Source organism: Sus scrofa, chromosome 5 (assembly GCF_054392235.1).
Source record: "Sus scrofa isolate SSC_HxYL_T2T_F1_AM1 chromosome 5, Sscrofa_HxYL_maternal_Yorkshire_Landrace_v2.0, whole genome shotgun sequence".
Taxonomy (NCBI): domain Eukaryota; kingdom Metazoa; phylum Chordata; class Mammalia; order Artiodactyla; family Suidae; genus Sus; species Sus scrofa.
This window is the reverse complement of record NC_139387.1, coordinates 78,951,728-78,978,483: the sequence shown is the minus strand read 5'-3', so window position 1 is coordinate 78,978,483 and position 26,756 is coordinate 78,951,728. Positions and strand designations below refer to the sequence as shown.

Here is a 26,756-nt window from a genome sequence, read left to right as displayed (position 1 = left end):
TAGATCTACATCTAATTATGTTTTAAGATAGGTTAATCAAATGGGAAATTTTTACAAAGTACTTTGACTTTGAAATTCATATCTTGGATTCTTCCATCATAAATTTATGGTAATCTGAGGGGGTTTCTTAAGATAAAATTCTACCTACTTTGCATCACTTTTAAACAATCTGAGGGGGTTTCTTAAGATAAAATTCTACCTACTTTGCATCACTTTTGAACAATATGTGGTCAGATGAAAAGTGACTAGAAGTGTGGAAAATGCTGAGAGCAGAATATCTGAGCTATCCATGTAATATTCTATTTTGAAGATAATAAAATAAAAAAAATCCTCTGGGAGGCTCTCAGATTAGCTGATTTTCAGTTTCTTCAAATATCATACTGCTAACTTAAGTTAATGCATATTTTAGAGCAATTTTTTTTAATCTCCTAAGAATACTGTAAGAAAATAAGCAAGCCAATAAAAAGTAATCTGACTTTATATTTTCAAGGCCTACAGTTTTCAAATTTAAAATGGTAAATTGCATAGCTCAGAGAACTCTACTCAGTATTCTATAATAACCTAATTTGGAAAAGAAGCTGAAAAAGAATGTTACAGATATATAACTGATTCCCTTTGGCATACACCTGAAACCAACACAACACTGTAAATCAACTACACCCCAATAAAGTTTAATTTAAAAAAAAAATGAGTGCTTAGAAGAGGATATTGGCTATCTAAATTGAAACCAAGGAGAATGTTGCTGAAACCTGCTACTAAAATAAAATATAAATTTCTTACCTGTACTCCATCTTCACAAAGTTCATAGCTTTTACTAACAGCATTGGGACAATTGCCAGGAATTTTACTATTGGCAATATGCTCATCGATATCTTCTCCTTGAAAAGAAAGCAATGCTTACTTCAAACTATTCATTACAAATATGCATTATTTTTAAGACAAATACAGACTTGACAATATAAATATTTTTTATTTTAACAATTTATCATTCTTTAGACAATGAAAATTGTTAGTTGTTAGATTTATCCAAATATGAGTAATTAATTGATCATTTTCTTTTGGGAGGCAATTTTCTTAAACCTAATGCTTTGAAATCTTACCTGGAGTATTGTTGAAGTTACCACAAAGACCGCAAGTTGGATATTGTTTGTGAATAGTGAGCTTTAAAAAAAAATTACATGTATATGTTTATAAAATATTGAAAATATCTCAAGATAAATTTTACCCAAACCAAAGGACAAAGGCTTCTCATGTTCAATTTTACCTAAGCCGGTTACACTCACAGGGCCTTTTTCTAAAGCACCTGGATCTAGAATTTGGAAAGAAATCCTGACTAACTGCATGTCTTTGGGCCAATTATTGTACTTTTATTAGCCTGAATTTCCTGAATCCCATCATCTATAAAATAAAATTAATAACATTACATACATCAAAGTATTTTAGATATTAGATAATGCTAATACAGCGACGAACACAAAGAGATTTCTCAATAAACCTTAGTTCTTATTTTCCTTATATTGTATCATTTTTATAACAGAAAGTAAAGAACAAAAAGCACATGACTGTAAGAAAATCACAGATGGACTTACTGAGAGTTTGTTATTTTTGTCCCACATCAAAGACAGGATTCCTCTACGGCTATTCAGAACATTATGTTCTCCGTATTTTTTAATGTGAATCAACTTATTGTTATATGGTATGTGTACACTGGAAAGCATAAAGAACAAGTACATATAAAAGATATGAATAGTATTATAACAGGCTTTTTATGATCATTCGTGTTTCTATGTCTAGTATCATAATACTGGCTAGTAAACATAAACATATTTTTCCTCATCATTTCAGAAGAGACACACGGCTTTTCTCAATTTCGGAAAAGGGAGGAATGATAAATAAATTTGTGGGGCGTGCGAGAAATGAACAAGAAAAACTGATTCTGCGTAAGAATAAAATGATCAAGTAATTTGAAATATTTACCAGTAGAATATCATGCCTCATTTTCTTAGCCAGAAAAGTATTCAAATATGTCAGCCCCACCAAATATAAATCGTTACTTCTAGAAATAATGGCCTGTTTCGATATATTTTAAAAACTCTAATTGTTTTAGGGTTAAACATACAAATGAAAATGTAAATATTCCATTAACACTTTTGTTGAATATGCATGTTGTCCCAAATCTAAATACTCAAAATAGGCAAACACCAGAACTAATCTTTCTCTTCCTACCTTGTTAGAGGCATAAATATCACATCTTAAAATCCCACATATAACAAAGTCTTATACATTTAACAAGAATTTATCATAAATATTGATAAGAGGGCCAAAATAGGAAAAAAGTACTATCTCTTCCCTAGTCAATCTTTTTTTTTTTTCTTTTTGCTCAGGTTACTTCAACTAATTTATAGCCTTTATTCAAAATGCTGTGACTTTTACCTTTCTCCATTAACTAAAATGACATCACCCGAAATGGAGATGTCATTATTGTCAATTATAACTGTTATTTTTTCAATCTCACTGTCATTGTTTCGTTTAATTTCAACATTGAAATCTCCTCCAGATTCAACACAGTGACGGCAGAAAGTATAAGAGCATGAAGACTCAAAGGAAAAGACACGGCCATTGAACGCTTTATATGCTCCTTTGCCCCAAGTAGATGCTTCACCTAAAAAACATTTAAGGTAGAATATTCAATATCATTTAGAACAACAGTCAATGTAGTTTCTAGTTTTGATTTTTTTTTAAGTATTTATGAAAGCTACTATTCTCACATCCAACTTAAATCAGTACTTTTCTTTCTTACACACTTCAAAATGTGCTAAATGTCATACCTGAGCCCTTGGAAATACTCGAAGTGGGCTATTCTGGCTAAAACTAAAGAAAAAAATATCTTGTTTCCCATTGGAAAAGGGAAATTTTCTCTACTCTGGGAAGAGATACGTGGAGGGAAGCTGTGGTCTGTTTGTTCGTTTTACTTTTTGTAGAGGTAGTCTTTCTAATGTCTGACTGGGTTACCACTAATATTAAATAAATATAAAGAATTACATTATTTCTCTATCTCTCTCTCTCCATGTGTGTGTATATACACATGTATTGAGTGTATATATGTGTTTGTGTGGAATGCATGTGCATAAAACAGATAGATAGAGAAAATTTTTAAATTTGGTTACTTTCAAATCTGATTAGATACTGGCTGGCTTGGGAATATAAATATGGATAGAAATCAGTCATTTTTACTTACCAATAATTGCATCTGTTTCTGAGTATTTTGGCGTTGCTTCAGGAATATGGGATCCTTTTTCTATTCAACACAATGCATAGATTACTTAAGTTTCAAAATATATGCTGATTTTAAATAGACAGGATAATTGATCTTCTACATGAGAATTTAAAGGTTGGTATTGAAGACCATCAATTTTTTTAATCCTAGATATATAATTTGATTTTGTGACAGCTATGATTTTCTTAAGTCACATGCACGATTATTTCTGAAGTCTATGATTTTTTCTTATAGTAGTAAGTCAAAGTATGTTCAGAGCTCATTAAAAGCTTATTCATTTGAGATCATGCACAATTAAAAACATGTGCTGCATCCCTTAGAGAACTATTTTTCAACTTCAAAAATAGAACTATAGAGGCCTATTTTTATTGAAAGACACTACCCAAACAGGCCCATGGTAGATTTTATTAAATCAGTTTACCATATAATACCAATAACTCAATTATCTATATCTGAAAAAAATCACTTCTCCTTGTCAAAGAGAAAAATTAGCATACCTTGAAATTTTGTTTCCCATGAATTTTTTTTTAGAACCACACCCACAGCATATGGAAGTTCCCGGGCTAGGGGTTCAATCAGAGCTATAGCTGCTGGCCTACACCACAGCCACAGTAACAGGGGATCCAAGCCACATCTGTGACCTACACCATAGCTCATGACAACGCCGGATTCTTAACCCACTGAGCAAGGCCAGGGATCAAACCCGCATACTCATGGATACTAGTCAGGTTTGTTAACCGACAGGGACTCCTCCCATGATTGTTTAATTCTAATATGCTGACCATTTTATGTAACTAAATAAATCTTAGAAAAAAATCTAAAAGCAAACAGAATGGAGCGGCAATAAAAAATTTTCAAAAGTGAACATTTTGATAGAATTTTAAAATATTTTTTTACAAAGCCAGAAATTTAAAATATTTTTTTACAAAGCCACATGCTGTGTATCTTGAGGCCACTCCTCTTTATGATAGGTTGTCATTACTCAGGTTGAGTGGAAATATACTAAACTATAAAGTCATCCTTTAAGTACTATATCTAAAATTGATAAAGGAGGAGTTGCATTGTTTTATTTAGAATCCCTAAAATATAATTTTTTGCATTTGTGAAATTGTTTCAAATAACCAATTGGTCGTCTAAATTTCAGTACTCAAAAAGCATTTAGAAGCTCAATTCTACATGAGAAAAGCATAGTAATACCAAATCCCAGCAAATCAATAATCAACAGAACATTTTATTAAACACCGAATGTTATAAATCGAACTACCTGGAGTACTGAATGGTCCAGAAGAACTGTAGTCAGATGAGCTTGTGGCACCTATTTAATACAAAATGATTAGGCTGTTTCTGTGTATAATTTTATTTGGTAAATTATGAAAAAAGTTTAATCTGATGTATAAATCATAAATCCAATTTCAGCATTGCTAAGCTGGCAGACTTAGACCCGTGTGAAGGTGTATAAGAAAAAAAAAAAGTTATCAACTCAACAACTTACTGGAGAAACAAAATTATAAGCCTCACTGCTAAATGAACTGACACCACATTATTTACTCCAGATGAATTGCCTTAAAACTTGATCAGGGAAAGAGAAAAGGTTTGTGTAGACAGAGTTTCAAGTCTGTTATTCCAATTTCAACCAAACTTACTCCCACATCAAATTGCTTTACATTTGAGAAATTTAGTTGCCATTTCAAGATATCAACTGAACAAAGGATTCTTCATTCACAGAAACTGGAAATATTAAAACCATTAATCTAGATGAACTGAGATGTTCAATCTCAAGACGTCATGTCAAGAGATCCAGCACCTGCCATTTCAAAGCCACTAGATTTACTGTCATTAGATGCACTACCAGAGAGAACACTAAATAAGAGCTGACCATCTGATTCAGAAAAAATGAAAACATTTGAAAGCTGACATCCAAATAGCAGAAAAATCTCAAAATGGAAACCATTCCACAGTACAAAGATAAGAGACAATTACTTCTTAGTACAATTTCTCATGAATAAAACCTAAATTTGAATACCTGAGCTAATGGGGTTCAGAATTTTAGCATCTCTTAAACCGTTTTTTTCAACTATCAAAGAAAATCAGTGATAATAGATAATAAATGATTTCAAATTTCTCAGTTTCATTGAAGTTTAAATCTGAAAATTTATGTCCAAAGATTAAGAACAATCCAAAATAAAATTATAATTTCTGTAGGACCAAGCCTTTTTTTAACAGATTTATTAATAGTCAAATGAGACTGAGGTCAACCACTACTCTACCACACTATTCTTCATGCTAATTAGACTTCATTTTATAAAAAGGTATTAATCCTGAATTTGAGTTCTAAGTGTGAACTGTGAATAATTTTTGAGCATCCATGTCATTAGAAGTGGATCTACTACCCACGGTTCTGTGGTCATCTAGCCTAGTGGCTCCCAAGACTTTCTAACATTGCTAGCAGCACCAAATTGTTCTCATGGCATGATAAATATTATTTTAACAATGTGTACCACAAATTTCAATACTATTCAATCTCCCATGTTTCTATTAAGTGGAAATAATAAATTTTATGAGATTTTCCCAAAAGGATGAATTGTGTTTACTCTCTTTAGGAATGGACCTGCCAAAAAAAAAATCCTTAAACTACTAAGACCAGATCCAAGATAGAAAGGTCAAGCCCAACAAATCAGCTGCCACTCTTCAACTTATGCAACTCCAAATCCATTTTGCATAAAGAAAATAAAGACTCTTTCATGTCAATATATTCACAACCAGAGGTTCCACAGCCTCTGCCAACAAATATTAAATGACTTTTGGGGAGAAAAAATGTATACATGTAAGGATAACTTGATCCCCTTGCTGTATAGTGGGAAAAAAAAAATGACTTTTGCCTGGTCATATCTAAAGACATTTCATCATTTCAGGATTTTGGCTTGCTTTTTAAATTATTATTAAGGATAGTCCTTTCCTCTAGTGGAAAAATTAAAATGTTATTGTAAAAAATTATGAAAGTTTAAAATACATTTCAATTTCATTGAAAGAGTTCAGGTTAGTAGAAAGCCTGATTTATGGGCATTGGTCCTGAGACTTAACAAATCTAGGCCCAACAGACATTGTTGCACCAATCCATCAATCCCCTGACTTCAAATTCTTTTCCACCAAATGGTCAAGTGCCAATCCCAAATTTCCAATATTAACACCAGCATGTTCACCCCCATTTTTCAAACTGGTACTGCTACAGAACATTAAAAGTATGTCACCAGAAAATATTTAATTCAGTAACTTTTTTCCAAATGTCTTTCCTTCAAGCCCCAAATCAAAAGACCCAGGTCTTCCAACTAACAAAAAAAGCAATATATTATTAAATAAAATAATAAATAGTTGAAATCCAATTGGATTCCTCAGGAGCAAACTGGGTGAATACCTAATCACTGGCATCAGAGTCGAAGCCTTTGAGACCATCGCCAAAAGATCCACTGCCACTCATTCTATCCCCTCCATGTTTATTGACTCCAAATCCCTATTGACCAGAAGTCTCAAGTTGGATTCCAAATTTCCAGAGCTACCACCGGAAAGGTATGCCCACTTCTCAAACAGATGTCATTTGCTGAATATAAAATGATTGCCACAGCATATACTGCAAATATTTTATAACAGAAAATTTTATGCACGAAAATGAGGTATCAATACCTAGACCACTGGAAATAGATCCTTCAGTTCTAACAACTTGATTGCCTTCAACTGTCTGGCTACTAATGCCACTGCCACCAAGTAAGCTCGAATCAGAAGTTTCAAAACCAAACACAGTATTGTCCTTTCTGGCTCCAAGTTACCAATCAAAAGAGCTGGTACCAACTGATGAAAAAAATCAAGGTGTTATTAAATTTTAATCTTTATTAATTAGTTATGAAATGTTATTCAAAGAAAAATGCTTCCACTGTTTAGTTAATTTAACTTAAAATCTTCCAAACTGTGTCTGTATTGGAATACCTGAACTACTGACATCAGAATATAAAATGATTATCACAATATGTATTAAAAATGCTTTTGATGATTCAGAAATTTAAATGCACAAAAATGAGATATCAATACCTAGATCACTGGAAACAGATCCTTCAGTTCTAACAACTTGATTTCTTTCAACTGCATTGCCACTAATGCCACTGCCACCAAATGAACTTGAACCAGAAACTCCAAAACCAAGTGCACTAGTGCCCTTGTTGGTTCCAAATTCCCAATCAAAAGACCAACTGATAAAAAAATCAAGACGTTATTAAAACTTAATCTTCATTAGTTAATTAGGTTGTTAAATGTTATTTTTTAAATGTTTAGACTACTTGATTAATTTAATTAATTTAAAAATTTTCTGGAATGAATCTTTATTGGAATACCTGAACTACTGACATCAGATCCCAGGCCTTTAAATCCAGCCCCAATATATCCACTGCCACTCAATCTATTCCCTCCAAGTTCACTGATTCCAAATCTTTGTTGACCAGGGGCCCCTAAGTTGGATTCCAGATTTCCAGTGCTACCATCAACAAATGCATTCCCACTTCTCAAATTGGTATCACCGGCAGAATATAAAATGATTGTACTGCAAGCATTTTTATGATTCAGAAAATTCGATGCACAGAAATGAGATATCAATCAATACCTAGACTATTGGAAATGGATGTTCTAACAACTTGATTTCCTTCAATTGTTTTGCTACTGATGCCACTGCCACCAAATGAACCTGAACCAGAAGTTCCAAAACCAAAGGCAGCATTGCCCTTGCTGGCTCCAAGTTACCAACCAAAAGACCCAGTTGCGATTGATGAAAAAAATCAAGATGTTGGTGTTTCCCTGTGGCTCAGTTGGTTAAGGATCTGGTGTTGTCACTGAAATGTCTCTGGTTACTGCAGTGATGTGGGTTCAACCCCTGGCCCAGGAAATTCTGCATGCTGTGGGTGTGGCCAAAATGATCAAGATGTTATTAAAAATTAATTTTTATTATTTAATTAGTTTGTTGTTAAATGTAAAGAAAACTATTTTAACCAATTAATTAATTTAATGAATTTTAAATTTTTCTGAAATGAGTCTTAGTTGGAATACCTGAGTCATGGGCATTCAATACAAAACATATGAATTCACCCCCAGCAGATCCTCTACGGCTAATTTCACTCCAAAACTCTACTAATTCCCAATCCCTTTTGACCAGAAGTTCCCAATCCAAATGCTAAATTTTCAGAGACACTGCTGCTAAAAACAGCCCTTCTTCTCATGTAGATGCTGTCTACTGAACTTTAATATATATATATATATGTATATATATATATATAGAAAAATTATGATTCTTAACCATCTCTCTCTCTCTTTTTTTTTTTTTTTTTTTTTTTTTTTGGTTTTTAGAGCTGCACCCAGGGCATATGGAGGTTCCCAGGCATATACAGGTTCCTGGGGGTTGAATCAGAGCTACAGCTGCACACCTATGCCAGAGCCACAGCAACGTGGGATCCAAACTGTGTCTGCGACCTACACCACACTTCACGGCAACGCCAGATCCCTGACCCACTGAGCGAGGCCTGGGCTTGAACCTGCATACTTGTGGATACTAGTCGGATTCATTTCCGCTGCACCATGATGGGAACTCCCGATTCTTAACAACTTCTATGCATAAAACCTAAAGAGTTATAATACTCAGCTCACTGGAAAATGATTTTCCAGTGCTCCCTATTTTTAACAAAGCTTTTTTTTCAAGACCACTAACCCCAATTCTGCATGAACCAGAGTTACCAAGACTAAGTCCAAATTAACCTTTCTTTTACCATCAAGTCTGAAATAAAAAATAAATGGAAAATTAAGCTGTTGTCAGGAGCAATAAACAAGTGATGTAAATTACTTAGTTTTTCCCTTAATAAAGTCTAACTCAGAATTCCTGAGCCACTGAAATGAGAGCCAAAGCCCATGGTTTCACTAACAAACCCCTTGCTATTCTTCCTGTTTCCACCAATTTCCACATCTTTTAAGATAAATTACTCTGATATTGAAAATACCTAGACTTACTGTCCTTTAGTTACCCTCATTGCCTTCACTGACTTGGATTTCCAAATATAAAATTCTAGTTATCCACACTTTTTTGTTTATTGAAAATATAAAACAATATTGAAAATCACTTTGAAATAAAATCACTCTAACAAATTTCAGCACTTTGGTTTTGCTTCTCCTGGTCTTTGGCTGTAGATATACAGATGACAGATTCAAACATTCTGACAATCCTTTCCAAGAAAACTAGTTGAGATATGAACTAAAAAGCTAAGTAATTGAACTTAAAAAGCTAGCATCGCAAAAGTCATACAGAAACAGGAGACCAAAAATTTTCTGTCCCTATGACAAAACACGGGAACAAGAGAGTTTAAGTGGCTTTCCCAAAGTCCACAGAAGGTCGTGGAGGAAGAGTAGGAATAGAAACTGGATCTCTACAATCCAAGCCCAAGCCCCTTCATAAAAACATCAAACTTACTTGCCCCTTCACTAAAATGTTTAAAGTGAAGGTGATATGGATACTTTAAGAACCAAACAGAGTTTAAAAATCTTTCCCATGAGGGCCTCTAACACTAAATCTGCCTTCATTGAAAACACCACCACTGATTCCTGCTTTGCCAATGGACTGCTTTTTCTGTCAGAAACAGAAACTAAGGAACAACTTAGAATGCACGTTTCACTGGCAGCAGAGTAAGAGCCGGCTAATCTATTTACTGAATTCACATCAAATCCACTTTGGTCAGATGCACCCCCAGAAATGTTATTTTTGTCTGAAGCAGTGCCACCAGATTCTGTACCACCAGAGCAACAGTCGGCAAGATCACTTGCTGAACTGGTTTTCTCTATCATACACAAAACAATCATTACCAGAGAAAAGCTGCATTCATTTATATTGTACCAGAAATTAATCTATGCGCATTGCATATTATCCTCTCCACCCACACACATCCTTCCACATAGAATTCCAACAGTGCAATCAGGAGTGTGCATGACAACCCATTTACCATCAGGTTTGAGAGAGTTCCCTGAGAAAAGTGAAGCACAGGGTTCAAGATAAAGTTTCTATAGAACATGAGCACACAATTAACAGCTCAGTGTTGTAAATAAGAGCAATATAGCTGTGTTATCTTCTTAGTCATACTGAACTTGTCAATCCCGAAAGAGATGACTGGACAGACAGGAAAATTTGTGCCTTTCCTGAAGCTCGTTCAACCACATACTTACACCAAAAACTGTGTCTCCTTCTCAGTTATCATCACCTGGGCTCAAATATCAAATTTTCATATAAAATATTGAAGTCATTTTCTTCACTTGATCTCCCTCTTCCTGACTTTTGCAGAGGTACAAACTACAGAGCGTTCGGGGACCAGGCAAGTAAAGTAAAAATTTGAATCAGCCAATAAGGAGAAGCATGTTAAGCCAGAGAGGATAAGCCTCATCTAAGGATGTTTACATATTTTTTTCAGACAAAAAAAAATTAAAGACCACAAACTACTTAAAATCCCTACTTTACAATATTACTTAGCGAACTGAATATGCAGCTTCAAGAGAGAATCTGGATATAGAAAATGGATTGCAGTTGGAGACAGAAACATGAGAGACTCTGCTAAATTGGAGTCCAGGAGGCATTTTAAATTATTAATTTATACATGATAAAAATGATTGCTCGTCATTGAAATAGTACCAAGTAAAAAGATAGCATAAGAAAATAAAAATTATCAGAGAAAAAGTAATTCAATGTAAACTGCTTCACCAAAATTCTCTAAAGACAGAATTCATCACTCTCATTGGCACTGGAATGAGTGCCTTTAGTGTTCCACGACGCCTATGAAGGCCATGTGGTGCAAATAAAGCAAAGATGATCAGATTATCTCAAATGAAAAAAGTGCTTGTTTTCTAGGTCAGCATTTTTCTGTAACAGTACCTGCTGGGACGACGTCTAATTCTAAACTATCAGCATCCCGAGGTTCTCTTGACCCATCTTCAGCCGCTCCTTGAGCACGAAATCCATTGTTAGGGAGTGAACCAACAAGAGATGTCTTTCTTTTGTTTGCGTCACCAAAGGACAAACTACTGAGCAAAGAGTGACCTAATGCAAATAACAGAAGATTTTATTTGAAAACAGCATTGCTAGCACAATAAAGGTGATGGATTGTGACACTATGAAAAACCATATTTTGTGTAAGCACTTTTATTCTGGTGGAATTTAGAACACGTACCACTCATTGACTTAATTGTCATGTTCACATATTTTTGTCATAGTTCTAAGACTTCAAGAAAGAGATGAATAGAGTTGTGAAGATTTAATTGATGTGATGTATACGAGAAATGCTTCCTCTCCACCCACTTCCTCCTCCATCACTAACCCCCAAGTTCTAGTGTTCAACCTTCTCCCACCAAAATATTCTGTCATGGTGAATCCACGCTGTCCTTGGCTTAGTAGTAGCTGATGAAATTAAAATAACATACCTGATTCTCTTTTCTGTGTTTCTGCAAAGAAAAAAGATGAAAACGTTTATTCATAAATAAATTGTAGCTTTCACCTCCTTTAAATCTTAGCTTACATATCATTTCAGTGAGGCATGCTTTGACAATGTGAAATTGCAACCCTCATTCTAATGCTTCCAATGATCATTATATTACTCTAATTTATTCCATAGATTTGTATCACCTTGTAATATACCATGTTTACTATTTATAATGTTTATTGTTTATTAACTATCTCCTTATTCTTCTTTTCTTCATTTATCCTCTCTCTCTGTGTGTGTCTGTCTTTGCTACCATACCTTAGATTGATGCAAAGCAGAAAGAAATAAGACCATATTCAGTAGTGGGAAACGGATGAGATTTTGAGTCAAACCAATCTGGACTCCCAGCCCCTAGACTGGCAATCACAATGGCCTTTGACAGTAATTCTCTTAGACTTAGACTCAGATAAGAGGAGTTCCTACTGTGTGAGCCACAGAATTCTCTCTGGCCTTCCTTGGGTCATGGCCCTTCTTAGAAGGAAAGAATACAGGCAGCCGGTCAAGAGGAGATGTTATCCCAGAGCCAGGGCCATCTTCCCTCCCCTATTGAAGATCATACTAAGTCCCCAGGGCCCTGGCATCTCAAGACCATCTTTCCAAGTTTAAACCACATCACAAGGATGAGAACACTTAGGCCTACAGGAGGCGCCGGGAGGTGACTATTTACAGAAGTAGATGGATCTGGAAACTGCAGGCTAGGCTATCGCATTGTGGGACAAAGTAAGGGATGGAAAGAGCAACAGGACATAAATACTGGCCAGGGCACTGCCAACCCCATTCTTGGGTTGGATTCCAGCGATCTGAAAATTCTGCATTGTGATCAGGATTTCCAGGTCGTCACAAATATATTTCAGCCAAGGTGGAAGAAAAATTTTCTTTAAAATGTTTTCTTTTTATTTATACATATGCTATGTAGACATACATTTGTATACTTGCCCTTAACCTGTCCTTGGATAACTTATTTAATATTTCTCAATGTTTCCTTATCTATTAAGTGGAGACTATGTAATAAATGAGGATAAAACAATAGCTACCTCATAATATATTTATCAATTAGGTGAAAGAATTAAATGAAATGAAAGGACCTGTGTCTGGCACATAAGTATTCAACAGAGAAATACATATATTTTAATATATTTCATTTGCCTCACCAAACTTGTCAAACGGATGCATATTCCTTTTATTTCACTTTTTTAATTCATGATAAGTGCTCACTGTATTCATCATATCTCTCCTGAGTTTAACCCCACAGGTATATTAGATCCTTCATTTTGTGAGACCAATATTTCTTCTGAATTTCTTCATTCTGTTGTTGAAAGGAATAGTCTGGTATCTTAGCCAGCGTGCTATCTTTGTTTCTACTATTTATCTTATACAAAAAACATTACCATTGGGGTAAGTGGTAATGGCCGATATGTTCACTGTATGTATCACATCTTAGATGTGTAACAGCGCCTTACATGCCTTGTCTCTTTAACTCTCTCAACACTCCTCTGAGTTAGGTACTATTATTATTCCTCACTTGTAGATGGGAAAACTGATATTTAAAAGAGGTCGAATAACTTGCCCAAGATCACATGGTAACATCTGCCCAAAAAAACATTTCTCTTAAGCAAAATTTCTTAAGCAATCTGCTTAAAGCAAGCTTGCTTAATCTTAAAGATAATTAAAATTATTTATATATTTTATAGCTCAAAGATAGGTAAAGTATATTTATCTATTCAGAGTAAGGTCATGCTATATCTTACATATTTTTGAAAGGATTGCTTATATTTTGGACTTTAGAAGGAAAGAAAAAAAGAAATAGACATAATTCTGCTCCTCCACCTGCACCCTATGGAGAAAAATTGCCAGATCAGAGAGAAGAATATGGGTGAGCTGTGGGGGGGGGGGGTTAAAAGTCATGGTGACAAACAAGTTATATTGTCTAAAATTGATGAATATCCAAAAATATAAAGTCCCACAGTGACCTATGGATCCTTTTCTCAAATATGTGAGTCTTTGTCTCATTTTTGAATGAAGGGTGAAGCTCTGGAATTTGTCCAATTTTATTCTGGCTGTTTGAGTGGTGGACTCATGCTCTAGCATTAGAGACCCTCATGTCCTTCCTCGGTAAGACCTGGAGAGACACAGGAATAAATCCAATTGCTCGTTATTTCAGAGGATTTTCAGGGCGCTCTGGAATTCCAGGTCCCCTCATCTCAATCTCCTTTCCCACATGAGGACTTTCAGAGGAATGCTAAAGACTCCTAGGCCTCAATTTATTCTAATTAACAGCTGGATTTTATACACTTGGTAGTTGAGAAGTTCTTCCGATGCTGTTATGGCAGAACCTCATGAGTCCTGTCCATAGTTATGAGGAGGTGATTTTGCTGTCTTCATGAGACAGCTGACCTGCTACTTATTTTCTGTTTGTGTTTTATCTCAAATGAAATATTTGCCAATTACCTTCTATTGTATTAAGATTATAGAAAGAGAGACCTAAAAAACATATAAAAGTAATCTTGGGCTATTTTGATTGCTGTGTACATTAGACCAGAATCAAATTGAATCTGTATGAATATTAGCAAAAACCTTATTGTTTAGATTTAAGAAAATTCCATTAAAGTAGTTTTGATTTGCTATGGCTTATTTTTCATTTTGTGGGTATGGAACCAAAACAATGGGTAAGCTTAGTTTTCCTGCTAGATGAAAATAATGAGTAATATTCAATGAAATTCAGTTGCCCAAAGGAATCTGTAGCAAAACTATTGAAACTAGTTTAATTAAAATAGATCACCAATCCTAGAATACAAAGTAAAAGCATGTTCTGTCAATAAAAACATAGGAAAGTAAAACTTTAAATCTAGATTCACATTTTTCTCATAGGTTTAAGAAAAATTTTAAAGGCAAGTAACAATAAAAATTTTCCATTTCAGAGGGCACCGCCTTCATAAATACTGATTAAATATTAAAATGTCTGGCTCAGATTATACTAAAACACACTGGAGTATGTTTGTATTAATAAGGACTATTTCATTTTAATCATTTTAATGACTTTTCCATGGAAGATATGCCCTATCTTCAAAGTAAAGCACTGCTACTTTATTGTTACTTAGCATTAATTGTAAGAAAAGAAAACAAAGTAATTTACCTGATTTGCTTTCAGCTATTTTGTCATCTGACCAAATGTAAATTGTACACGAAACCATAAAGGGCTTAACATGTGTTCTGAAAATTGTTGCCAAAACTAAATTGTATATTATTACACACATACACACATGCAGACAAAAGATAAGAAGAAATAGTTTACAGATATGGTTTGGGTCTGCTCAATATTGTCTCTAAAGAAAAATTATACAGTAACACTCTCCATATAAGTTAATACCTAGAAAATTCTAGCTAAAATGTAGTTGCAATCAAGAATCGTCCCCAAATTGTCTTACAACAAATAGGGATGTCACAAAACCCATGCATGAACTTTACCCACCAAGGATACAGTCCTTGGGATCTCACACGGAGTGCACACTCTTCCCACACATACAAGGTTAATAAGCTGGGACCAAAGATGTTCACATCCCAGTAGACTGAAGGCAGAAGAAAGAACTGGAACTAAGTACTGAGAGCAGATTTAATGAGCCCATAAAGACAGAAAGCTAGATATTCAACAGAAGTGAAGAGAAAGAAAGGCAAATCAAAAGCAAACACAGAAGCTCAGAAACTGCCTCCAGGGTCCAACTATCACACACATATCAGTAAATCCCAAGGACATTACTGCATTGTATATAATGTAATTGGCCTTTATTTTGATGTCCTAAAAAAAAAACGTTGTTAAACTATGTTCATATGTCCCAAGTTTACTTGGGTATGAAGATAGGCCATGTGCTGTTCATTTCAGAAAGTTTACCTTGCAAAAGATTTGGTTACCTTCATATGGAAAATTTCTGTATGCAGAACAAATCATATATTGATTATCCTTAATTATTTTATTAATTCAAAACAAATATATAATGCATGTCATCAGAAGCCTATGTTTTCAGCAATGTGAATACAGAGCAAACAATATAGATCAAAATCCTATCCTTGAGTGGTTTACAATCATGTAAGATAAACAAGTAGTCCTGGTAGTTCACAAAATTAAGTATTTATGAAAATTGAAAACATCAATTTTCTGTATTCCATGTTGATGGGAATGTAAATTGGTTCAGTTATTATGAAGAACATTATGGAGTTTTCTCAAAAATTAAAAATAAAAGTACCAGGAATTCCTGTTGTGGCGCAGTGGAAATGAATCCAACTAGGAACTACGAGGTTGCAGGTTCTATCCCTGGCCTTGCTCAGTGGGTTAAGGATCCAGCGTTACTGTGAGCTATGGTGTAGGTCACAGATGTGGCTCGGATCTGGCGTTGCTGAGGCTGTGGTGTAGGCCGGCAGCTACAACTCCGATTCGACCCACAGCCTGGGAACCTCCATATGCAGCGGGTGCGGCCCTAAAAGGCAAAAAAATTAAAAATTAAATAAATAAATAAAAGCACCAGAGTTCCTGTTGTGGCTCAGCGGTAACGAACACAACTAGTATCCATGAGGATGCAGGTTCAATCCCTGGCCTCACTCAGTGGTTTAAGGATCCTGCATTGCCATGAGCTGTGGTGAAGGTCCCACAGGTGGCTTGGATCCTACATTGCTGTGGCTGTGGCTGTGGCTGTGGCATAGGCTGGCAACTGCAGCTCTGATTCAACCCCTAACCTGGGAACTTCCATATGCACTGGGTGCAGCCCTTAAAAAAAAAAAAGAAGAAGTACCATATAATTTATTGATTCCACACTTGAGTACAGAGCCAAAGAAAATAAAATCACTACCTTAAAGAAATATCTTCACTCCCAGATTCATTACAGCATTATCCACAACAGACAAGACAAGGAAACAACCTAAGTGTCCATCAACAGATGAATGGCTAAAGAAAGTGCAATGTAATAATACCTTTCAGCCATAAAAATGAAACTCTTACCATTTGTGGCAACACGGATGGACCTTGAGAGCATTATAATAAGTTAAATATGTCAGAGAAAGACAAAAAATGTATGATTTCCCTTTTATGTGGACTCTAAAAACATTTAACTCATAAAAACAGAGGTTTCCAGGAGGTTGACAATCTAATATATAACACAGTGACCATTTTGTATTATGTTCTTAAAAGTTGCTAAGAGAGTAGATCTTGAATGTTCTTACCACACACACACACACACACACACACACACACACACACATTACTGTGTGAGGTGATAAAGGTGTCATCTCACTTTATTGTGGAAATCATTTTGAAACATATACATGTATCAAATTACCCATCACATTGTAGCCCTTAAATGTATGCAAAGTCAGATGTCAATTGTATCTCAATACTGCTGGAAAAAAATTTCTGTGTTCCAAAAGCATATTCAGAATATACCTTGATATCTCAAGGTAAAGATTAATTTGTGAAAGACACTGACCTGATTTTAACCTGAAGAATAGGGCTTCCCCATCTGTAAAAAATGGAAAAAAAGTGAAAATAGTTAGGTCTTTTTATATTTCTCTGTAGCATATTTTTTAAGACAATGAAAATAATTTTCTTGTTTCCATTTTTCTTTTTTTCTTTTTTTTTTTTTTTTTTGGCTTTTTTCCTTTTCTAGGGCCACCTCCTGTGGCATATGGAGGTTCCCAGGCTAAGGGTCCAGTCAGAGCTGTAGACGCCAGCCTACATACGCCACAGCAACTCGGGATCCATGCTGCTTCTGCAACTTACACCACAGCTCTCAGCAATGCCAGATCCTTAACCCACTGAGCAAGGCCAGGGATTGAACCCGCAACCTCATGGTTCCTTGTCAGATTTGTTAACCACTGAGCCACAATGGGAACTCCTTCATTTTTCTTTTAAATTCAATATACACAATCTACTTTTTATATATAATCATCATATTATTTATATGTTAATTTATTATTTTTGAGCTTTCTTAATACATCTCATCTACATAGATACAAGTCTATATCAATCTATCAACATAAAGTTTTCAATATCAATGCACTCTTGGGAATATATATAGCCAAATAAGTTCAACTCAAAAATTAATATTAGCCAATATTAGACTCCTCCTCCTCTTCATTTTCTTTTTCCTCCTATATCTCTTTCACACTATCCAAACCTTTTACAATTGTGAATGTAAAGTATATTTTCTGATCTATATTTCATTTGATTTTATTGTCCTTAAATATTTTCTGGTTAATGTGTTTACAAGCAATGAACTAGAAAAAAAAAAAGGAAAAATACAATCAATTGTATAGATTTTACTCTACTGAGAGGACAAAATAGCCTGGGAATAAAATAAGAATTGATTTTGCATATATATTTTGCACCAGATCTACCTCTTATATATCATTAAAGCTTTTTTTCATTTATCCAGGGTACTATTTTTTAGTTTTCTTTCCATACATTTATGGTTGATTAAACAATACAAATATTTCTGACTGATTCTGTAGATGCCTTCTAAATACCTGCCTTCTCCACCTTTCAGTCATCCATTCTTTACCTTCCTGTGATCTGCTAAAAATGAAAGGAATCTGTTTGGATCATAAATTCATCGACTAAGAGAAATAAAAATTCATTTCCACTAAGGCACTTGGAATTTCTGCAAAGAGCAGTTTTCCAGGTATATTCCTTCTCACTATGAAATTATAATTAAAAACATAAAAATCTCTGAATTTTGTCAATAAATAACCAGTCTAAGGAATTTTATTGAAATATTTGTAGTCGTTTACCAGAACTATCATAGATAACTAGGAATTTACTTTAGAAACATTCTCCAGTTCTCTGGTAACTGTAATATACTTATAGCAAATACAAATTTTGTTGAAATATATCATTTAATAAATGCTTTGAAAATATTATGTTTGTGAACTGTTAAGAAATAAAAAATACATTTATGCAAAATAGAAGCAGAGCAGATTTATATTTATAAAATAGAAGCAAAGATCATAGCAAAGAGCTATGTAAGATTATGAAAATCATTACTTGAAATTATCATTTTCTAGCACTCCATCAGACAACTTTCCAGGTAGCTGGATTAAGGATAGAAATATTTTCTCTAATAACAACAAATAACTGTAGTATATTCTGGTTTCTCACAGAAAAGTAAAATGTTTCCTACCCCCAAATTTAGGAAACAGATTTTAAGTTTAGCTACAGAATGAATTTCTCCTCTTTTACAAACTTTTCTCTTTAAGTTTGGATATTATTGTTTGCCTATTCTTTGCAGAAACAAAACCAAAGAGCAAGAAATGCATTTGTTTATAACGATTCTTTCATTTTGATCAAATTTTAATTAAAATTAATTAATGATCTTATCTTTCAGTTATTTCTAGAAATCAATCAACTGACTTTCTAAGATATCCAGGGGAGTTGTTAGTTTAGGAAATATTCTCCCTACAAAATTTTCTTTCGGTGATGAACCGGCCTTTTAATTGGTGATTCTTTCATGATTTGCGAAAAACTGAAATTTACCAGTGTGGATCTTCAGTCTTAAAGAAGATGCTAGTTCAAAACAAGAGTCATCAAAAACCTGTACACTAATATTTTTAAGCATGCAGATAGAGATATAGATATTGTCTTAAGGAAGGCTTGTTCCAGCTGAAATAATACCCAATAAAATGAAAATCTAGTCTTTTTACTTATTGTCCTCCTCTGAGGTGTAGGAAAGATTTCCCAGGAAGAAAAAATATGAAAACTAAACATTTAAGCAAATATAGGCATGGATCTAACAAATATGGAAGGATTCTTTATACTAGTCCCTTACCTTTGCAAAAGAAGCAAAGTGCCACAATGAAGTACAAAAATATCAACTTCATGGTGGTGATTTGGGACCTAGAAACAGAGACCAGTCATCCTGGAGAATCAGATCCGCAAGAGTCCCTCTAACTGGAGTTTTTATACCCACTCATACCACCGTCTTTCCTCATGGGCAAGGTGTGGTAAACTTGGTGACAACAGGGCAAAGGCAAATATTCTAGCACGCCAGAGATGAAATCCATCTTAAGTCAGTGAGGTCGTTATTTCTGTGACATCTTCTTTCTTGGATCAAATCCAGCTCATGCCAAACCCAGACCACACCTTGCCGCCCTGTGTAAACAGCAAAGGCAGGAACTAAAAGTCCCAGGATTAAAAATCAAATATGCAATGATATTCTATTAATCATTGCAAAAGTCTTAATACCTCAAGAAACTCAAATACTGTGATTAAATATTGTAATTGTCTCTCCCTGAACAACAAAATGTATTTTAAACATTAACCTACCTTAAAACAAAGACCTATTTACTTATCAATATATTAATAGGCTTTTCCTTAGAGAACTACATAGCTATCACATAGGTATATGCAGAGGTATAGACATACTAAGACATATTTAGGCATACTATGGTTATGGTAATTGCTTTATTACACAAGAATACATAGTTCTTCAATAATATACATTTTACCGTGAACTTTATAATCAGATATGTAAGTAAGAAGAAGACATGAAAATAGGAACATCAGGAGTTCCCATTGTGACTCAGTGGGTTAAGAAGTTGACATAGTGCCCATGAGGATGTGGGTTCAATCCCTGGGCTCTCAAGGGGTTAAGGATCCAATGTCGCCCCAGGAGAGTATGCTGCAGATGTGGCTGGGATCTAGTGTTGCTGTGGCTGTATTGTAGGACGCAGCTGCAGCTAAGATTCAACCACTGGTCTGGGAACTTCCATATGCCACAAGTGGGGCCTTAAAAAATAGTAATAAAAATAAAAACCAAAAAAAGAAGGAAAGAAAGAAAAAGGAAATGAGAACATCAGATAAAGAATGTTTTAGGACAAAAGTTAAATTGAATAGACAATGCCAGGCAAGAATTATATATGTAGATATTCTGGGGTAGAGGGAGAAAGTTCAAATTAGGTTTTAAGAAGAGAAGATCCAGTCTGGGCAGAGCAGAGTGGAGAGGATTGTTGACAACTACAGGAATTCCTGAGACTGGTCAGCTGGACCTAGAAATGGAAGAGCCAATTCCATAATTTTGATGATGCCCTCTGCTTCTCCCCGGCTCCAGATAACTACCAAGAAAGGACTTCGGTAGGCAGAGGGAAAACAGTCTTCAGTTTATCCTCTCCAGAAAGAATCTCAAGAAAACGAAAAATGATAGACAAACATCCCTTTCCTTCTCCTTTATCTACACATGTCTCCACTAATCTAAAGGGGAAAAGTGAGCCTCCTGGGTATATACTGATGCTTTTATTCACGTGCTCCCTGTTCTTGCAGCCCTCCTTAGTCTACCTGCTGATTTCTTAAATCTTTCTGTAAGGGAGCAGAATCCAACAGATTTAAATATTTAAAATTCATTGTGCTGTTTAAGGTAACACAGTTATGGACAGCCAGGCACGTTTTAATCTGACATCAGTGAGTGTATCAATTTTTCCCCATATGGCAGAGACCTGAAGAACAGAAAAACAATAGACACAGGAGAGAAGGAGGAGAAGGCTGTTCATGCCACAAACAGAAGAGGAGGGAACCGATCAGTGCCTCCACTGACCATAATTTTTCCAAAATCCAGCTTTGATTGTTTCAGTAACTCACAAATAAAGACTGTACAGTGAGGACTTTTCTCCAACACAGGAAATAAAACCCTAATGAAGAGGGAACGTTGCCACCACTAACACTGCCATTTGTGACATTCTTTTCTGTATCATACACGACCTCAGTGTGAAGGAGATTTGGTCCTGGAGTGCCCATTTTTCAGATTATCATCATGGCATAATTATTCTGTTTTGTGCTTGACTATGGGCTTTGATGTGTAGGAGGCCAGAATGAAACAAACTGCCATAAAGGCTGTTGGGGGGAACTAACAATACTTGAAAGATTTAAATTGTCTTAAAGTAGGGTTCAGTAGGAAACTCTGTAGCAGCTCCAATGAAGGCAGGATTTCTTTCAGCTTGGGACAATTGGGAGAAATGTCATGCTCCCAATGTCTAAGGACTGGATGGAGACTTGGACATGTAGAAGAGAGGAAAGTTTCTACATGGAAAATGCATTATGAATAAGGTCAAATGCAATTTCAAACATCCTAATGTCCTTTCTCTTTCCAGATCACTTCTTCTAGTAGTCTGATTATAACAATCTTACTGGCTCCCATTCAGATTTATAATCCATTCTTCCTGTTTACTTTTCATTTACCCTCACTTCCTTCAACAATTCAAGCACCTTCCTATTTGGCTTAAAGGTCTATGGTCAATCATTATTATTCCCTTGCATGAACCCCCAGTTCCCTTGACTTCTCTATACTTGCTTGGCGAAATCACAGCCATGGCTTAAATTAAATTCTTCCCTTTTCCCTACCTATACCTGGCAGATGAATATGACAGAATAAAAATACATGGTCATGCTATCTTGTCTGTGTTAAATTCATTGCCCCACGTGGATCCTTAAGACAGTCAGGCAATTGTATTTGCAGCCCTTATGCTTTTCTAACTCATATTTTCTCTCTTCCCCAACAGCCAAATTCTCTTTCCCATCCTCCCTCTTATTAATGACCTCCAAATTTGCTAAGAAAATAAAAGCCAACAAAAGAGAAGCTCTACATCCCCACATAAACATATCTAATGGCTTGTGCCCTGAACTCTGCCTATCTTCTTATTAATACAGATGAACACTCTGTGCTGCCATATAAGTTTGACCTCCCATTTGGGTACTGGATTCCATCCAGGAACATTGTGCCAGTAATTTGTTCATCTCTATCGATATCATCAAGTTTTCCCTCCTCCTTTGGATTATTCCCAACAGTATAAATACATGCTATTGTTTGCCTTTACTTAAAAAAATGAATACATATAATAAACAGTTTTATGGTGTACTAATTAGATCCCAGTAAAGCTGGTTTTTTTTGCTTACCTACTGATTTTCATTATTTTAACTTATTTTTATTAAAGTATAGTTGATTTACAGCATTGTGCCAATTTCTGCTGTACTCAAATATATTCTTTTCCATCATTATCCCAGAAGATTGGGTGTAGTTCCCTGTGCTGCACCCGGAGGACCTTGTTGTTTATCCATTCCAAATGCAGTAGTTTGCATCTACTAACCCCAAACTCCCAGTCCATTCTAGTTGCTATTATTTGTTTTTTGTTTTTTTTAGCTGTTGAACTCACTTCCCTCCCAGCTCTCTTTCCATTTCTTCACTACCCTTAATGGTTAAACTTCACAAAGGAGTTAATGTGTTCATTGACTCCAGCTCCAGAATTCTCATTCTCTCATGAACTTACTAACTTCCATTAAGTTTTCACTCCAACACTCCACAAAATGTGCTCTTGTCACAGACACTGGTGATCTTCTTCAGTGAATCCATGGTTGGTTGTCAGTCCTTATTTCATTGACCTCTCAACAACATATAACACACAATTAATCAATTCTTCCTGGTACATCTGACTTCTGCAATTTCCAGATTTTCCTGTTATATTTGTTACTCCCTCTTATTGTCTTCTGCCAATCCTTCTCATCCACGAGACCTCTTAAAATTAAGGGATTGAGGCTCAAAGTTGGATCTCTTCTTTATTTCTAAACATGTCTCTTCCTGGATGATTGTAACCAAGTTCTATGGACATATGACCTCTACTCCATCAGTCCCAACTCTGCTCTCACCTCCTGCTACTTTGCTTACTCCTTTTTTTTTTTTTTGCTCTGTTCATTAAAATTTTATTTTTCTAAATGATTTTTATTTTTCCATTATCCTTGGTTTATAGTATTCTGTCAATTTTCTACTGCACAGTAAAGTGAGCCAGTCACACATACATATATACATTCTTTTTCTCACATTATCCTCCATCATGCTCCACCATATGTGACTAGATATGGTTCCCAGTGCTACACAGTGGATCTCATCACTTAACCATTCCAAAGGCAATAGTTTGTATCTAATAACGCCAGATTCCCAGTCCATTCCCCCCCATCCTGGCAACCACATACATGTCTGTTCTCCAAGTCCATGAGTTTCTTTTCTGTTGAAAGGTTTATTTGCGCCATATATTAGATTCCAGATATGTGTGACAGCATATGGTATTTGTCTCTTTCTGATTTACTTCACTTAGTCTGAGAGTCCCTACCTTCCATCACTGTTGCTGCAAATGGCATTATTTTGTTATTTTTTATGGCTGAGTAGTATTTCACTGTGTATATATACCACATCTTCTTAATCCATTCATCTGTCAATGGACATTTGAGTTGTTTCCATGTCTTGGCTATTGTGAATAGTGCTCCAATGAATATGCCAGTTCATGTGTCTTTTTCAAGGAAAGTTTTGTCCAGATATACGCCCAAGAGTAGGATTGCTGGGTCATATGATAGTTCTATATTTAGTTTTCTGAGGTACCTCCATACTGTTTTCCATAGTGGATGTACCAATTTACATTCCCACCAACAGTGTTGGGGGTTCCCTTTTCTCCACACCCTCTCCAGCATTTGTGATTCGTGGACTTATTAATCATGGCCATTCTGACTGGTGTAAGGGAGTATCTCATGGTAGTTTTGATTTGCATTTCTCTAATAATCAGTGATCTGAGCATTTTTCATGTGTTTGTTGGCCATCTGTATATCTTTGGAGAAATGTCTCTTCAGGTCTACAGCCCACTTTTCAACTGGATTGTTGTTTTTTTGCTGTTGAGTTGTGTAAGTTGTTTGTGTATTTTAGAGGCACACACCCTCATACCATGCACAAAAATAAACTCAAAATAGATTAAAGACTTAAATGTAAGACAAGACACCACCAAACTCCTAGAAGACAACATAGGCAAAACACTCTCTGACATCAACCTTATAGATGTTTTCTTAGGTCTCCCAAGACAACAAAAGCAAAAATAAACCAATGGGGCCAATCAAACTGACAAGCTTTTGCACAGCAAAGGAAACCATAAGAAAAAAACAAAAAACACAATCTACAGAATGGGAGAAAATAGTTCCAAACGATGTAGGTTACTCTCTCTGCTTCAGCCTTAGAGGCCACTCTGCTGTTGTCAGCGGAGCCCATCAGAGAGAATCCCTTGTCAGAGACTTTGTATTTGCTGTTTCTATTCGCTGGAATACTCTCATCTTCTATCCACAGAATGTGCTCCCTCACCTCATTAAAACTGAAGTTTTAATGACATATTTTACACATAGCTAGTGTCCACTTCTACATGCTATGCCATAATAATTTTCCTCCAAAATAACTATTTTGAGTTATAATTCAATTTTAGCTTTAATAAATTAAAGCTTTTCTATATGTAATATATGCAAATTATGGATAATTTACATATATTTTTAAATAGATGCCCAGAAAGATAGTTAGACAATGTATTATTTGTTACTATTAATATTTTATACTATTAAATGTAATATTAATTAAAACTAATATTTTAATTTCAAAATAAATTAAAAGAAATTTTAAATTTCTTCTAAGTTATTTTATACTTTTATGCAATTACTAATTCTTTGCTTAAGTATTACCCTCTCAGGGACTCCTCTGAATACTTAATTCAAACCTCACCCCATGGCACTTCTTCTCTCTCTCCCTTCTTTTTCCGTATTTTTTCTCCATAGTTTTCACCACCATGTATAACGTTTTGATTTCATCTGTTTAATACATTTAATTATTGTCTGTTGTTAGTACTAGAATGTAAATTCAATTAGGACAGTTATATTCATGTCTTTTGGTCACTGCTGAGTCCTGTACCTTGAAAAGATGCTGGCGCATACCAGGTGTTCAATGAATATTGAATGAATGATTTAATGAATAATTTTGTTAGAAGTAAACATAAAGATTACATTAACTAATAGTGGCAATAATAAATAATAATCATAAATGTGTTAGTACTGAAGCTATTTGAGATTTAATTCATTGTACTAAAACATGCATTGACTTAGACACACTGTACTAAAACAGAGAAAATATTGATGGTTGAGAAAATATTCCCAGAGTTCCTTGGTGGCTCTGGGATCTTACATTGCCATTTCTGTGACTCAAGTCATTGCTGTGGTGCAGGTTTGATCCCTGTCCTAGGAACTTCTTTATGCCATGGGCACAACCAAAAATAAAAAATAAAAATCAACTAATCCATCAATCAATATGCTTTACAATTTAAAAAAATAAAAGAGAAGAGTTCCTGCCATTGTGAAGTGGGTTAAGAATCTGACTGCAGCAGCTCCTTTCACTGTGGAGGCACAAGTTCAATGCCCAGCCTGGCACAGTGGGTTAAGGGATCTGGAGTTGCCACAGCTGTGGGGTAGGTTGTGGCTGTGGCTTGGATTCAATCCCTGGCCCAGAAACTTCCATATGCCGTGGGTGCGGCCATTAAAAAAAAAAATGTTTCCTCCATTTAAAACTTCTAGTCCAGATTCATTCTCAATTTATGACACAGGGAAAATGCTATACTAGCAGTAATAACAGTTCATTTTATTTCATCCACTCAGATTTGCCTAGTAGTGAAAAATAGTTACAAAGTTTTAAGATGTTTCCTAGAATTTTTTTTCACTAGGAAGTTAATAGCCATAGATAAAATTTGGTTTACAGTAGCAGTAAGTCAAGATGACAACAAAATTCTCAGTAAACTATATTTATATTTGTGATCTTTCTATGACTTCTTAAAAATTTTTCATTGAGAACCATATAATTCTGTGGTTTTGTATAAAAACATGTAAGCTAAACCACATTTATTTGATCCTAATTCCTCTATCCTCCTCAAACCACTCTTTTCAGGATTTCACTTCAGGTTATTCTTTTCTACTGTCCAAGATTTCAAAATATCCATAATTGATAATAATAGAGGGAAAGCATTTTTAAAGGAATGAAAACTATCGGCTTAGCAAATGTTAAATAATAGTCTTTAAAAATAATTTTCCTAGGAGGTAGATTCGTTTTTCTTCTAGAACTTCT

The 26,756-nt window shown here is 35.0% G+C and overlaps 1 protein-coding gene across 2 annotated transcripts in view; it reads right to left on the bottom strand.

The window, feature by feature from the left end:
• Positions 1–26,756, bottom strand: part of MUC19 (mucin 19, oligomeric) — a 166,716-nt gene that overhangs the window by 128,586 nt on the left and 11,374 nt on the right. Inside the window, exons 4-14 of one of the 2 annotated variants that reach the window (XM_085024733.1) lie at positions 19,776–19,951; positions 19,629–19,696; positions 17,292–17,324; positions 11,762–11,782; positions 11,217–11,381; positions 4,542–4,592; positions 3,239–3,298; positions 2,434–2,662; positions 1,590–1,707; positions 1,101–1,161; positions 781–878 (exon numbers count right to left, since the gene is read on the bottom strand). In XM_085024733.1, the coding sequence (XP_084880859.1) occupies positions 781–878; positions 1,101–1,161; positions 1,590–1,707; positions 2,434–2,662; positions 3,239–3,298; positions 4,542–4,592; positions 11,217–11,381; positions 11,762–11,782; positions 17,292–17,324; positions 19,629–19,680 (888 nt within the window). In that variant the 5' untranslated portion in view covers positions 19,681–19,696; positions 19,776–19,951. 2 annotated transcript variants of the gene reach the window in all.